This window comes from Cicer arietinum, chromosome 3 (genome assembly GCF_000331145.2).
Source record: "Cicer arietinum cultivar CDC Frontier isolate Library 1 chromosome 3, Cicar.CDCFrontier_v2.0, whole genome shotgun sequence".
In the NCBI taxonomy this organism is placed as follows: domain Eukaryota; kingdom Viridiplantae; phylum Streptophyta; class Magnoliopsida; order Fabales; family Fabaceae; genus Cicer; species Cicer arietinum.
In genome coordinates, this window is record NC_021162.2 from 75221848 (window position 1) to 75237086 (window position 15239).

Consider the following 15239-nt stretch of genomic DNA (forward strand, 5'->3'; position numbering starts at 1 on the left):
AACTAATTCTTTGACCCGCTCTGACTATCCACAGGAACTAATAAAAAATGAGAATTTAAAGATGAAATCGAAGGTTTGCTCTAATGTATAAAATACTTCATAGGGGGCAAGGTCATGATCACAGTCAAACCTTATTCTAAAAAAAATCAATTGAAATTTAAACTACAAAGATATGAAGAGTCGGAACTGAATAATTGAAAATTGTGGTTCTAGTTTTACTACGCTTAATTAAGCTTTATATACTAACATATAAAAAGAAATCTCTGCAAACTGTATAACTAATTCACATGTTGCTAAGACTAAGCAGAGGAAGGACATGCAAATATTTGAACTCCCACCCAATTTCTCATTTGTCAAAGCAGGGTTTAGCACCATGTTGGTAAAAAAATAATAAATATCCAAATCTTCTCAATATAAGCTCTCACTCCTGTACACAAACCTTTCCGTAAGCTCAATAAAAAAATCAGATAATGGCTGCCAACCCTATAACTTCCCCATCATGAACATTGGACTCGGGAGCATTGGCTGAGCTGCGTGGTCTCACTGCACGGCAGAAACAGAACATGTTAAATTTTATAAAATATTATTGATAGAAAAATAGATATATTATATTCTAACGACTACTGAGAAACATAGATTATACTAGACTTTACAGGGCCGAAGTCTGACCTACTTTGAAAAATATCGAGCCTAAATCTAGCCTGACCTGTCACATGCCTATTTTTAAGGCTTTTTCAGTGGTCCGTAGTCTGGCCTATTAGCAAAATAGACTTCTAATAAAGCTTTGACCTTGTCTATTTAAAAAAAAGTCTAATCTGACATAGGCCTGACGTAAACTAGGTCATAGGCCCCTATTGATCGGTCTGATCTAATCTCGCCCCTAATAGCAATAAAGGAAATCTCACACACTCGTGGGAAGTGGGAACCCTCAAGTCTTAATATGTTATCAAACAATTACTACCAAAAATTGAGAACTTCTACAATGTACACACTGCAGAGATTTATTGATAGCCCATATGCTAAAGCTAAACAGTACATTCCAGAATTTGGAGAAGTAAAATATAGAAAGAAAAGCAGTAGAAGTCATTGCTTACTAGAAACATTTGTAATGATGTTTACACTTTTCTGTGCTGCAAGTGCTTTTAATTTGTTACCAGTTGCCAACAGAAGCAAGCTTTTCATGTGCTGCTTTTGTTCCTTTGGACTGGATGTTTTCGTTAAAGATTCCTCAAAGGCGAGTAAATCATGAGGGGTAATAAAGGGAAGAGACGACAAAACCTAAAAAAAGAGCAATTGTGTATTAGTAATATGGACACAAGCAAATCCTAATATGATGTTTAACTCAATATCCAAGACTTAGGACTTTTTGCAATGTATTCCAAAATTAAATGCACTGAAAAAAGCTAACCAAATAGCAGAAAAACAACATACCTGTCTGGGGGCTGGGTGTCTATCACAAAGATATACAAATATTTCTCGGCAAATGGCAACTAGATCAGAACTGATTATTGCATTTGATTCAAGGGCTAAACCTTGAATAACAGACGTAAAAAGATCTCTAGAAACATATTCTATGAGTTCTTTATGGTTTGTTACTATCGAAAGAGCTACCATTGCAGAGCAAAAAGGAGAAATCTTTGTCACAGCTTCACCATCCGTCCATGTAAAAACTTCTAAACACATTCTTAATATTGGAAGGGCAAGACCTTCATGCTTTAGAAGGAAACTGTCACATTTAAAGACATAATGAGAAAAAAAAGTTTCCAAACTGAAGTTAAAAGAATTAGGAAAGAACTAGTATAGGTGAAGCATATTCCATAATAATAATAAGTAGAGAACATACCCAACCAAAGAGCATGATGCAACTGTATCCAAGCTTTTCACAGAAGACATGTCATAACGAATAACATGCCCAGACTGTTCGAAAGAAGGGATTCCAGTATTGAGGGGAGGAGAAGCAATCACAGAGAGGAGCGAACACATCTCACGTGTGAGATCCCTCAAAAGTGTTTCCTCCATCACTTCTACTTTAAGGTCTGATCCACTAAGAATGCCATGAATATCAGGAACCTTTGCCCTACCATCTTGCAGAAGACTAGACCATGAACAGCTAAGAGCTTGCTGAACATGAACAAATAATGGGTGCAGAAGCTTTTCAAGCCAAAGCTCCCGCATATCCAGAGGACAATGTTTAACCAAAGGAATCAAAATGGAATGAACAACCTGCCTCAAATGCCTGAACTCCATTGACTGTATATTCTCCATGATGGCAACAGCAACAGAGTGCACATCCAAAGTTTTGAAAAACGAATCCCCAATGGTTGTTGACAAACCCAATACATTATACCTATTCATAAAGACCAAGCATTTAGTAATGTATGGAGACGTAAATAAAGAACAATAAAGATGTCAAAGATACAGAATATTCTTATTTTAACCAGGAACTTTATTTGGTCTTTACTGATATTTGGCGCAAAAACAATTTGACAGGGAAGAGCAATCAGATCTGGAACACATTATAAGTTATAGGTAAAAAATAAAAATTGGATATGCATGCTTACCCACTGTCTCTGATGCCTTTAATCCAATTTCGTATATCTGACTCAGTTGCTTCACCATATCCTTCCTTAGGGTTCTTTGACAATTTAGGGTTCTCTTCTCCAAGAAGACTGAACCTTTCAACATCACTCATGGCCATTGCAGCTTTGATCTCTCCAGGTAAAGCTTGACTTATAGATGGAGACCAAAGAGAATGTACAACTCGAAGTAGCTGGAAATTATGAACATAATACATTATTAATACTGTTAGACATAAAATATAAAACCATTCATGTGTTTTCACCTAACAGTTTAAACTTTTGAAATGGTTAGTGACATGGTATAAAAGCCTCTGCAATCTCGAATTCAATCCTAGCCACCCCCATAACTCTAATAAAAAGTTCGATTTCAACATATGGTAGGAAGGATTGTGCATTATCCACTCTTCAAGCCCAAAGGGCACATGATTGAGGGGACATGTTAGACATATAAAAAATTCACGTGTCCACCAAATAGCTTATGCTTCTTGGATGGTTGGTTCAAGAAAAGTACAAAGTATTTAAAGAACAAGGTTAAAAGCATGATGACCATTTTGAAATGAAATAAAATACTAGAGGAAACACAAGGCCAGCCTCTTCGGATAAGTACGCATACTTTCAAGAGAGGATTTAGCATCCATGATATATGAGAGGCCATTGGATTTAAAGGAGTGGAATCTGATGTTGAGCTGTTCTCTAAATTCACGTGAGCTTTCTTCACCCCACTCCTCTTAAGTGCCCTCTCAAAGAATGTAACTGTGTGAAAAATTGACCACATAACTGGTGCTTCCGAGCACAACTGAACCAAACCATGTGGACTAGACAAGTATGTATCCTGCCACTCCAATTGTGTCCACTGTAGGCTAAAAGGTTCTAGTAACCACGTTAAAACTTCTTGCTGCTGTTGAATCCTGTGCCAAATTAAGCAAAAACAAGTGAGAAAAGGTTAAATAAAAATATTGAAAGTATCTACAAGAAACAAATAAACAACAAAATTATATACTCTTTGATCATTATTACCCAGCAGAAGAAGCCATTATAAGAAAAGCTTCGCCGATAAGATTATGCTCTCCCTGAAGCAAACGACCTTCCCTTTGCAAACAAGACATGGTATCAGCAATGCCCTACATACAAACTTGTAAAGGTAAATATACTCAAATCTCCCACCAAATTACACTCTAGCCAGTGGTGCACTTTCAACTTGTACTGAAGTGTCCAAAAAAATAAAACCCAACTTGGTGTGAATAAAATATCACCAATTACAAAATTATACCGATAAGGCTCCCTCTGAGTTATTTGCATAATGCCATTTTCACGTGATGAAAGTACCATATAGAAAACTACACTGCTTATTTCAAATATTAAAATTTATAATGAACGATTCAAGGTTCCCAGAGTCATTTACATAATCATTCAAGAATGTCACTTTCACATGATGAAAGTACCACCATATAGGTAACTCTACTGCTTCTTTCAAATATTTAAATTTCACCAGCCCAATTCTACTCCCTCTTCCATTCTTTAGTTGAAATGTCAACTTCAATACGTGTGTGCTGCTTTATAACTCATCATTGAAATAGCATCACAAGCTAATATACTGACATGACTTAGAGGAGACTTTAGTGATGAAAAATAAGATGAAAATTAACAAAAGACAAGTATGAAAGCACAGTGCCAAATAGTTATTTCAAGAACAATGTCACGGCGATAGCTGACAAATCAAACAAAATATTCAATCATCAAATATTAATACCATAACAGAAAAGATTGTTTGAAGAAACAAATTTCCAAATTTGTATTACTACACTGTGTTGACAGATCAATAAAACCAGAGATATCAAAGAAACAGAGGCTTAATTCACCACGACCGCTGATTGCTTATAAATAAAAATACAAATCAACATGACCCCTGAAGGCTGTAGTGGCTGATTTTTTTTTTGTTATGACTCAAAGCAGGCTTAAATAATATTTAATGCATAATTATAAAAAGGTTAGTTATATAGCACAACAAACTTTCTCATCCAGTGTGAAGTTCTGTGAACATAACCAGCTCATTGCAATTTTTCAGCAATGGATGTTTTAGCAAACTCACCTTCATATGAGGCAAGATGCTCTGGTCAGCAGCTTTTGCTATCCGAATAAAGGATGTACAGGTCTGCAATCTAGCATGCCGAGCACTTGACGTTGACGTGTCCTACAAAGAGAATATATAACTTATACTTGGCAGATAGTTTCTCAATAGTTGAAAGTTAGCATGAAAAAGGATTTTCGGGGGAACCTTTTCAAGGGGGAGGGATGTTAGAAGTTCAAATAGTTTATTGATAACACTGCCAGCTGCATCCGGGAAATACTTCAAAAAGGGACCCATTGCATCCAAATAGTGAACAAGTACTTCCACAAGTGCAGGCTCCGTCCATTTCAAGGAAATAAATTGTTGCAGTAAACCTTCAAGAAACAGTAACCAGAATTGTAACAAATGTCCAAATAGACAAACTCAAAAACAGCAAACTGTGGAAAATTAACTACAATAACCTTCAAATGTTCTACATAATGCAAACTGAACTTCAGCATTCGCCTTGGCAATATCATTGGATCTATCAAAAACTGCATTTACAACATTCTCTAAAGCCAACTGCATGCTTTCCATCACAGCTAAGTCCTACAATGAGAAAAGCAGAATCAGCAACAGTCAACACAGCCGTAAGTGATGGTGAGAGCTGACATTTTTTAGAGACTAAAATCAAATTGAAAAATTAAATGTAAAGCGTTTAAACCTGAGTTGGTGCTGGGGAAAGCAAGAAACTCTTGATTATTGTATCAATTTTTTCAGAAACTTTGGCAGCAGCTATCAGGGGTTTGTACGAAGCAACAAATTTAATCAGCTCCAACTGTTTTCAGAAACCACTTATTAGTCAAAAACATTTCAAAAAAGTTAATTCAAATTTAAAATAAGATTGAAAAAAAAAATAGAAATAGAAATAGAAATAGAAATAAGTTGGTATTAGAGTATAGTTTTACTCTGTATTTTGGTGTGTTGTATTTTTCTTTCTGTTAGATTATTGTTATTTCATAGCTTTTGTACAGCAGTAACTAACTATAGTTACAGGTCTCATTTCCTCTTATGTCTGTAAATAGAGTAGGGAGAGTCTTCGTATTTTACCTTTCATTTTACACATATAATCAAATGATGAATTACAAAAACACGCTCTCTTGAGTTCTCACAATGTTTAAACTTTTAAACTATTTTTAAAAGTCAAAATGTTCAGTTTCACAATTTTTCTCTGTATGTTTTCCTCTTCAGTGTCCAACCATTAAAATTTAAGGAACATTGCAAAACCATAAGTATTCTAGTAATTCATGCAACAGAAGACTCCTCAAACCCGTACTGAATAGAAGATTCCAGAAGATTTATTATATAAGATCAACAGAATAATTCAAGCAATAATTTATACGATAGACGATACTATCTGACTTTATATTTGCCTATGAGACATACCAGCCTAGAACGATACTGGCCAAATTTACCCTTGTCCTCAAAATCGTCACTCCACAACTCCAATGCCCCTAAAGAAAGTACAGTTGCAGGCAGAATTTTATCTCTTTTGAGCATGCGAGGGAAAGATGTATCCAACATAGCACCAATAAAATCATCATTCACAAAGCTCAGAGTCTTCTTCTTTGAATTTTCAGCCTCTCCAGAACCTGAGCCACTAATAGCTGAACTGTCAGCAGCTGAGTGAGTGGAAATTTTTGGCTTTGACAATAAATCCCTCAGTAGCACCTGCAAGTTAACATTTGAGGCAAGAAATGGGACATATAACAATATGATGCAAAAAAGAAGAAGCACGGCACCACCAGACAGTACTTTTGTACAACTGTAACATACCATCCAGAATTGCAGGGATTGAAAATGAATTGCAAACTTGTAATTTTTGAAAAATCCCAGCATCTGAAGAGAAAATGAAATAAAACGGTTAATAATGCAGGATTTACACATGTTCGTAAAATAAAAGTAAACTGAAACAGCAAAAATTTCCATCCATGTATATATATGATAGTAACATGAGTTGAACAAAAGAAAATCAACTTGTCATTTGGCGAACAAGTCACGTGAATGATTTTGCAAGATCTGTTTTGAAACCAAGATATTCTATCATCTGCAATTATCTCTTCCACGGCATTTAATCAAGCACTAAAGCCATAAGATGTATCAATGATATTGAGATTCAAAAATAAATCTATGACAAAATGCAAAAGAGAAACCAAAACCACAATTAATATACGTCACCTTAGGCCAAACTTCCCTAACCCAAGCTGCTCAATGTTACAGAAAACTTAGTATTACTATTATACTATTAAGTTAATAACCTGTTCTAGGTAGAGTGGAAGTATGGCACTATCTCCAGCAATACTTTGCAAGTTAAAGTTACCCAGTGACACCATACTTTCACATATGCATTCAGCAAATTCATATTCACCCTCATCTACAGAACCAGGATTTGAACCAGATCTGTACAAAAACTCTCCAGATATATTCATCAATTTTTGAAAGATATCCCTCATAACTTGGTCAATCTCAGAAACAGACGCATCAACAGATCTCTTCCTATAATCACAATTCAGAGTTATTATTCATCGACAAAAAAGAAAAGAAAAATGTCATCAGAATATATCAACCGTTAGAGCTCTATAAAGCATACCTCGATGAAACAAGTTTGAAAAACTCAGAAGCATGAAGACGAAAGTCGGGAGCAGATAGTAGGAAGCCACAACTGTGGGGAGATAAGAAAATCAGTTGGTTATGTAGCAAGAATATGGTATTGAGCTAGATAGTATAAAAGGAAAGATGCACACCCATTAATGATACCAGACTTCGCAAGATCAGTCAATGGAGCCCACTCAGCATATGCATTTACTGCATTTAAAGTAGCTGTTACTGTAGCTGCATGCATTTTTGCAGTGTCAATCTGTTTTCTACCAGCTTCATTTAATGCAGCTGTAAAGTGTCTTTCAAGTAACTGCACCAAGCATCACAACATTAAGAATAATAATGCCTTAACAAATAACTTGCAATGAGGTTTGGGGCTGAGACGTACAGTGTATAATAGTGGCAAAATTTCAGGCAATGATTGGGTTAGCCTACGCAAAAGTAGCCTTCGGCGGTCACCTGAAACATCAATATTGCAAGTAAGAAAGATAAAACATTTCAAATACAGAGAATTCACTCAAGACTAAATACATATCCATTATTTACAAGTGCAAACAGTTATATTCTGCCAGAGCATGTATTAGCACTGGCTTCAGATTTCGTGTTTTGTATTTTGCTAGAACAACCAGGGTAGTCAAAATAAAGATTTTATTTACCATCAGGGAGGGAAGTAAAAATCATATCATAACATTGGATTGTAAAATCCTACAAAATTTAAAATCATCAATATATTCAATAGTGTTGTCAAATAGCGGCTATAGCGCATTATAGCGTAGCGGAATTTAACAAACCACAATCATTCCCCAATACATAATTTAGTACAAAGTGTTGTCAAATAGCTTTCATAACAGCGCTATAACACTGTACCATAATGGAATTTGAACAAACCGCTATTTTCCACGATCGACAACATTGATATATATATATAATAGCATAAATAAGGAAAAACATCACTACTAGCATTAAATTAAATTAAAAACACAAAACGCCTTATATGAAAACTTATTTTCACTAACTTCACTCATTCCTTTTATTACTTCATCAAAACAACTTAAATGGGCTGAAACCATTGGCCCATAAAAACCCTAATCCCAGTACTAATTAAATTTTTTAAAAAACCACAGCAAAGGAAAGAACAATAAGTGACCACATGTGGGCCTCAGCTGTGAAGTCTATAGTTCACATGTGCAGCGGCAAGAGGGGCCAAGGGGGGCTTGCAAGTGGCAGCCATGGTAGGCTGTGCACAGCGGACGAAAAGACAAAGACAACCAGTGGTAAGTAACTTCGGCGCAGCAGAGAGCGGTTATAAGTCGCAAGGCTTTCAAATCAGAAACCCATTTTTTCAGGTAAACAGGTCACAGATCCGACCCATAATCAGAGCTCACTCAAGATCGCCGTTTTTACTGATATTTCGATCTTGAGCGGCAGTCCTACTTGATCCTAGATGACCGCAATTTTGCGCAAGATCTAGATGATTGAAAACTTGTGAAGTCGTGCGATACGATCCAAATCACAACTGCCAAGTTAGCACATCCCATTAAATCCAGCAACCTCTTTCAACGTATTCTCTGTCCCCCTTATATTCACTTACGCACAGACACATTCATTTTGCTTTCTTTCATGGTATCAGATTGAGAGAGCATTTCACAGAGATATGTAATAAACAAGCCATATAATGATGTCTCCCCTCCCCTTGCTTTGCTTATAAATATTGGATGCCCAAAATTATCACTAGAAAAACTCATTTCTCCTTCGCCTAACATAGTCAGAACAAGTATGATAATTGATTCTTTAACTCACTCAATTTGTATATACGAGTCCCACTTACTCATACCTATGTGAGAAAACTCAAGAAATTACAAACCTTCTAAGTCCTCATTGTGAACTGTAATGTCCTCAGGAAGCCACCGCAGCATCATTGAAACCAACTCAGCCTGGAATGTAATTTTGAATCATTAAAAAAAATTGTATAAATAGAATAAACCGAGTATGAAAATGACACAAGAGGGAAAACTTTAAATTTACTTGTATTGGACCCTTGCTGGATAGAGAAACCAGCGATGGAAACATTTCTTGCCATAGATCAAGACCTTCTCTTCTAACTATCTGTAAAAGAACCACAAACCGACTATAGTTTATGAAAAGCAAAATTGTGATTGTGACAGAGTAAGAAGCAATGTAAACAAATATGGAGAGCAGCGTGGTGAAAACCTCGGCAACAAGGGCAGCAGTCTGACTTTTAAGAGCCCAATCTTCACAAGGATCCGCAATCTCAGACATTAAATCAATGGAGAGATTTGCAAAATTCTTGTGCTCTTCCGGGCTTAATTCCTCCCACCTTAACCTCACCAAATGCTGTATACAGACATATATTCTCATATAAGACACAACGATAAATAACTAAAAGTACCAATGATCTGAAAAATTAAAATAAATCTCCTAGAAAGGGTAGTAATAACATATAAAAACTTGAACCTGCAGCATCTTAAGAGCATGCAACCGGATTTCAGATGACCAATTCTTTTTCACCAAAACGAACAATGTGTTCGCTAATGTCCGTATATCACCACCTGCCTTCATCTGAAGAAATTTTAAATAGATTAGACATGAGCAGATATTCAAATGTTAACCAACCACTGTAAAGTAGGAACACTAGTAGACTACTACAAGAACAAGTAGCAGTTAAGTGTATGTTTGGGTGGGCCACTGTGATTTTGGCAAAAGCTACACTTTGGAACTTCAACTTAATCGCAGCATCACAGTGATTTCCTCAAACTCACCAACAAACCAATCCAAACATGCACATAATATAACAGCCAATACTATAGGAATATTAACATGGCAAGTGATTAAACTGCACAAAATGTGGCAAAAAAAGACCATCAACTGGCAAATTCAATTAGGTCATTATCATCATAGGAAAAAAAAAATTGTCTTATCAATCTATCCTTTATAATATTTTAAGTTGCAAATTATACTAATTATTTCACAACTTTTGCAGCATACATAAAAACACTCTTCTGAAAAATTTAAGAAAGTGGATGATTTTCAAATGCTAGTATCAATAGGCGTATTATCAGCTAGTAGCATATCATGTGAATTAACATCGAACAATCCACAACAGTAACAATTATCATGAAAACAACGATTATCTATGATATTTAGGCTCATTAGGGTTTCTTGTGAAAAAAGATTCAAATAATTTGTGAACACAAAATTTAAAAAAAAGAGAAATCACGTGTGATCGGATACATAAGGCAATTGATAAAACCTGAATAATGAGTTGTTATGTGGAAGAGAAAGGAAAAATTAGGAAGAGAGAAGAGAGAAAAGAGAAAAGATTACGGAATCGAGAAAAGAGAGAGCGGATTGACGAGCATCGGTAGTGGAAGCCCAGTTGAGAGCGGTGGATATGGCTTGAGCGACATTGTTAACAATCATAGTGTTGTTGTTGTCATTGCTGCTGCTGCCACTATTCTCCATTTCAAACAAAGCTTGCTTTCGAAGTAGTCTTTTGTGAAAACCAAAGAGAGAAGAAAGGTATTTTGGTTTTTGTCAACACAAGTCACTCACGTTGGGTTTTTGAGTTTTAATTTCAGTTCAACTCTACAAAGACTAGAACTGATTTTGTTCGTCGGTTTTTATAACGTTAGTGGTTTGTGATGTGCTTCTGTGTTACGCAGCTCACTCTCTCTCTTACCCTTCTTTTTCTTTTAATAAAATCATAATAATATTTTTCAATTTACAACGATAAAATTAGTAAATATATTTGATTTGTATTCTAATAATAATTTCTAAATTTATATGTGTTTGATTGTGGTATATAAACGATATAAATTTTTTTATTAAAACATTGCATGAGATTTTTTTTCTCTCCCATAATAGTATTTTATACTTTTTTAATATGGACTATTTTAATAATTAGTTTAATGGAGACCAAATGAAAGAATGTTATTTTAACATGGTTATAAGAAAATATGAAATCAACTATATTATATTATTAATTTTAAAACACTCTTACAAAAATAAAATAATATAAATAAATTGATTTAAAATAATTAATAAATTTCAATTAACAATAAATTGATTAGAAATATTCAATTTTAAATTGCAATTAAAAATAATTTTAATTAAATTTTATTTACGTATTGATCAAACTTTAAAGTTATTTGAGTCAATTATTCTTAAAATTATTTGAGTCGATCATTCTTAAAATTATCGACTTAAAACATAACAGTGGAATATATGATAAAACAGTGAACTTTATTTTTAAAATTATTATTTTCAAAATGCAGTGATAACATAGACTTATATGACATAATTATGAGTTATTATTCAATATCAGTGTAAAACAAACAAAAATTTCATCAACATTGCGCATCCATTAAACTATAAAATAATATGTTGTAAAATTGGTTTAATGTATATTCTTTAAATCTTCTAAAATTTGATTTGCGTGGAAATTGTTTTAATGTTAGTAATTTATATTTAATTAATGGGCTATAATTGAATTATAGCATGCTTGTCAGGTTGAAAGAGAAACACCTGAATTAAAAGCATGTTTGGACTTTGGAGACGTAGTAGGAATGGGCTACATTGATTGATTTAAAAAATATTTTGTTTTATTTTTTTGGTTGAATTCTTTAAAAGTTATTAGTTGTAATAATTCGGGCGGCTTCATAAATTATGGTGGATTGTGAAAATCTTACCCTCCAAATATATATTAACGTGTATGTTTGGTTAAACCGTGTAACTATCTTTTCTTACTTCTCGAGGCTGATTCAATGCATAAAAAGCTTTCACTGTGCAGTTATATTTTTTTTTGCCCTTGTACCAAACATATACTAAGTTGGTGATTGTTGCAATGCCAACTTACACCATATTAAATTTTGTTTTGTTTTTTAGGAGAGCCTTAAAATTGTGATATAACTGATGCTAGGCTGGGGAGTTTTATTTGGGCTAGAGCGACAAGTTTATAATTGCATTAGTTTGATGACTATGTGGTATAGTTCAAGCGTATGCTTGATTAAGTATGCATTTGAGAGACTTAGTAAATTATGTTAGTTCTCCACATTTAAACAACTCTAAGATGAGAGGACTTGGATCCTCTCTACTATTATAACTTCTTCACTCTCTCTATTTCTCTAACTCTCTCATCATTTTAAAAAAAGTTTGAAAAGTGAAAAATGTGAAGATGATATTGTGGTATAAATGATCTATTTTTTATTTGATGTTTCAATATTTTTGTGTTGCTTTGACATGGGATATGAGAACCTTTTTAAATACTCATCCAAACATTACATAAAATTGTTTTTATTGAAAAATTTATAAATAAAAAAATGTGTCATAACCTACAACAATATTTTGGGTATTTTCAAAAGTTAGTGATGTTACTTTTATTGGATGCATTTTTTAAAGAGGTTTTGAGTGAAGCGGGATATTAATCTAACAAATTGTAAATTTAAAGAAAAATTGCAATTTAGAGTGTCAGAAAAATTTGTTATAATGGTTTGTTTGGCTAACATGCTTTATTTGATAGTCACATATTAGTGATCTACAATTTTTTCAGTACGTAGTATGGATATGGATGTACAGTTTGCTACGCAATATTAGATATGTCGGAGGTAACTTAGTCTATACGTTTGATTTTTAATAAAGATGTGTTTGAATTTGTTATACATGTTAATAATAAATTTTGCTATCAAATTAATAGTTAAAATGACATGCTATAAAATATTTAGAAGGACTCCACATCTTTATAATCTATCAAGCATGCAATCTCATTAATTATCCTTTAGTCCAAAATTTTCAACACATTTTCCATTTTGTCTTTTCTTCTAAATCTAAATTTATGTCTCCCACTTTGCCCTACACTATTTATTTATCAGATCCATTCCCTTGTTATGACGGTGGTAAGTAGATGGGATCCAATTTCTACAGAGACGAATCAAGTGGTTGACGCCTTAGCAAAGTTTGGTTTTCCTACTGAATTTGTGTTCAAGATTTTTTATTTTGTTCCTCTCTTCAGAGACTCTGCTGAGGTCTATTCACCAGAGGCATTTACTTCTGTTCTTAGACCTTTGACTCCGTTTATTCATAGCACAACTATAAGATGCATTTATTTTTAATACGGTCTCAAAGGACGTGAAAGGATTGCAAAATACCTCAGATGACTTGCCAACCAAGTACCAACACAGTCTTGAAATGAAGACATGAAAATAGCTCAAGAATTTTTCACAATTCTCAACAAAATAAACATAATTTATAAAGAAATAAATAAAAACAAATTAAACTAATTTAGATATTAACAAGGGACTCTTTAAAGAAATAAAGATGTACATCATGGTAATTTTCTCACAAGTCACCATACTAACAGTTTGAACAGAAAGAAAAAAAAAAGCTTCATTTAAAAAAAAGGAAAAGAAATTATGGGATGTAATTTGAAGGTGTAATTAAAGATGGGGAAAGACTATTTTTATCATCCTTTGCTGATAGCTGTAAAAGAAGAAAAAAAATCACCACTTGCTGATAGGCAATTTGTCTTGCACTCAGGACAATGGGACATACTCAAAGGGCATTGCGCAGCAAGTTGGTAGGCACCCAAAAATGAGGCAGCAGAGGTAGATTCTTAAATTGACTCTATAAGAATGTGCTATATATATATCTAAGCTATAATTCCCTTTCCTTTAAACTTATCCTTGGGGGCGCCTTTATGTGGTTTTGATAAATCCCATGCCTCTCCTGCTGTGTGTTTCTTCCGCTTCGGCACTCCAATATCAGCAGCATTACCAATTGGACCCGACCAAGCTTGAAATGGTTCCTTTGAATAGGTATATGTGGTTGAAGTAAAAGAGACATCAGAAGGAACAGTTTCTGGATCAATATGATGTGAAGATCCCAAAGGAAAACCAAGTTGTCCATCTTGATGTGGCGGAGGGAACTTTTCACTCTTGCTCTTGGCATTTGCATGAGTGATTAGACGTCTTCTCTGTTACACATGAAATCATATAAACAAATTTAATCGATTTTACTTCTAAGTCACAATATCATAATCATGCAGATTTTTTCTATTAAGAAGCAAACAAGTATGTGGAAGGATAAAATAAAATCCTTAAACAGAGCACAGAAGAAGCTAAAGATGCACAGAAATATAAAGGTATTTAATACAGAAGAAAATTTTAATATTTCTGCATGTGTTGTGCATCCTAAAAGAAACAATTTGTAGGACACCGAGATGAAGCCATCATCAAACCAATGAATCTGATCAAAATTTATTGCCTCCAAGCATGATGATGTTTAAGCAGTAAGAAATCCAGGATAAAAGAGAGAAGGCTCAAGCTTTCATAATTACAACGTAGGACAACATTTGAGCTAAGCTCATTCAGAAGCAAGATAACTAAAAGGTTTGCTATAATTCAAATGTTTTAAGGAACCATATATCATCAACCATACTTGAGACGTATTAAGAAAGTTCAGTTGCCAAATCCTAATTGTCCTTTTACTCCCTTCTACTTAGTCTCGATCTTTTCATTGCTTAAGCATTGTTAAAGACATTAATCTCAAAGCAGGTGTATTCAGCAATTGTATAAACCAAGGCATCACTCATATACTAGTGATTATCAATATTAGTAAATTGTTTGAACATACATCAATATTGGATTGAAGCTCGGCATTGGCTTCGGGAGCAGGAAAAGCTTTCACAGCACGATCTCGTGTTCTATGCTTCTTTGGACCATCAACCTGAGCTTTGCTTGCAGCTCTTTGTCTGAACATTTATAGAGACAAAAAATATCTTAGAGATCGTCAAACATACCAGGTTGGCTAAATCATAACTAGCAGACATTAACAAAAACTAAAAAGGAAAACTTTTCACTAATATTGACTGCTATAAATGTCATCGTGTGATTATGTTTGGACTGTAAAGTTTATGTTGTGTGTACTGGTGTTGGAAGAGC

General features: G+C 34.1%; 2 protein-coding genes across 2 annotated transcripts in view; both read right to left on the minus strand.

Moving 5' to 3' along the window:
* Window positions 1-115: 115 nt before the first annotated feature.
* LOC101489604 (protein HASTY 1) lies at window positions 116-10955 on the minus strand. The gene is made up of 22 exons (XM_004494602.4): window positions 10630-10955; window positions 9760-9864; window positions 9496-9639; window positions 9310-9390; window positions 9149-9218; window positions 7673-7743; window positions 7431-7594; window positions 7277-7348; window positions 6945-7182; window positions 6463-6525; window positions 6073-6357; window positions 5351-5464; window positions 5109-5235; window positions 4855-5021; window positions 4669-4770; window positions 3597-3700; window positions 3193-3487; window positions 2562-2770; window positions 1844-2347; window positions 1432-1726; window positions 1095-1278; window positions 116-543 (listed from the first exon to the last, which is right to left on the minus strand). Exons 1-22 carry the CDS (start codon window positions 10765-10767, stop codon window positions 464-466), a joined length of 3612 nt encoding a protein of 1203 aa, XP_004494659.1. The 5' UTR covers window positions 10768-10955; the 3' UTR covers window positions 116-463.
* Window positions 10956-13561: 2606 nt separating this feature from the next.
* LOC101490470 (probable serine/threonine-protein kinase At1g54610) overlaps window positions 13562-15239 on the minus strand; it is a 5373-nt gene continuing 3695 nt past the window's right edge. Inside the window, exons 6-7 of the mRNA XM_004494604.4 lie at window positions 14932-15049; window positions 13562-14272 (exon numbers count right to left, since the gene is read on the minus strand). Coding sequence (XP_004494661.1) covers window positions 13949-14272; window positions 14932-15049 — 442 coding nt within the window. The 3' untranslated portion in view covers window positions 13562-13948. The remainder of the gene's footprint in view (window positions 14273-14931; window positions 15050-15239) is intronic.

Bases quoted from the DNA above. Each gene is read 5' to 3' on its own strand.
- LOC101489604 (XM_004494602.4), bottom strand. From the start codon at position 10,767: ATGGAGAATAGTGGCAGCAGCAGCAATGACAACAACAACACTATGATT. The intron at 7,349-7,430 runs GTGTGCATCTTT...ATCTCCCCACAG, and splicing joins AAGTCTGGTATCATTAATGG to TTGTGGCTTCCTACTATCTG. The intron at 1,727-1,843 runs GTATGTTCTCTA...TAAATGTGACAG, and splicing joins GCATCATGCTCTTTGGTTGG to TTTCCTTCTAAAGCATGAAG.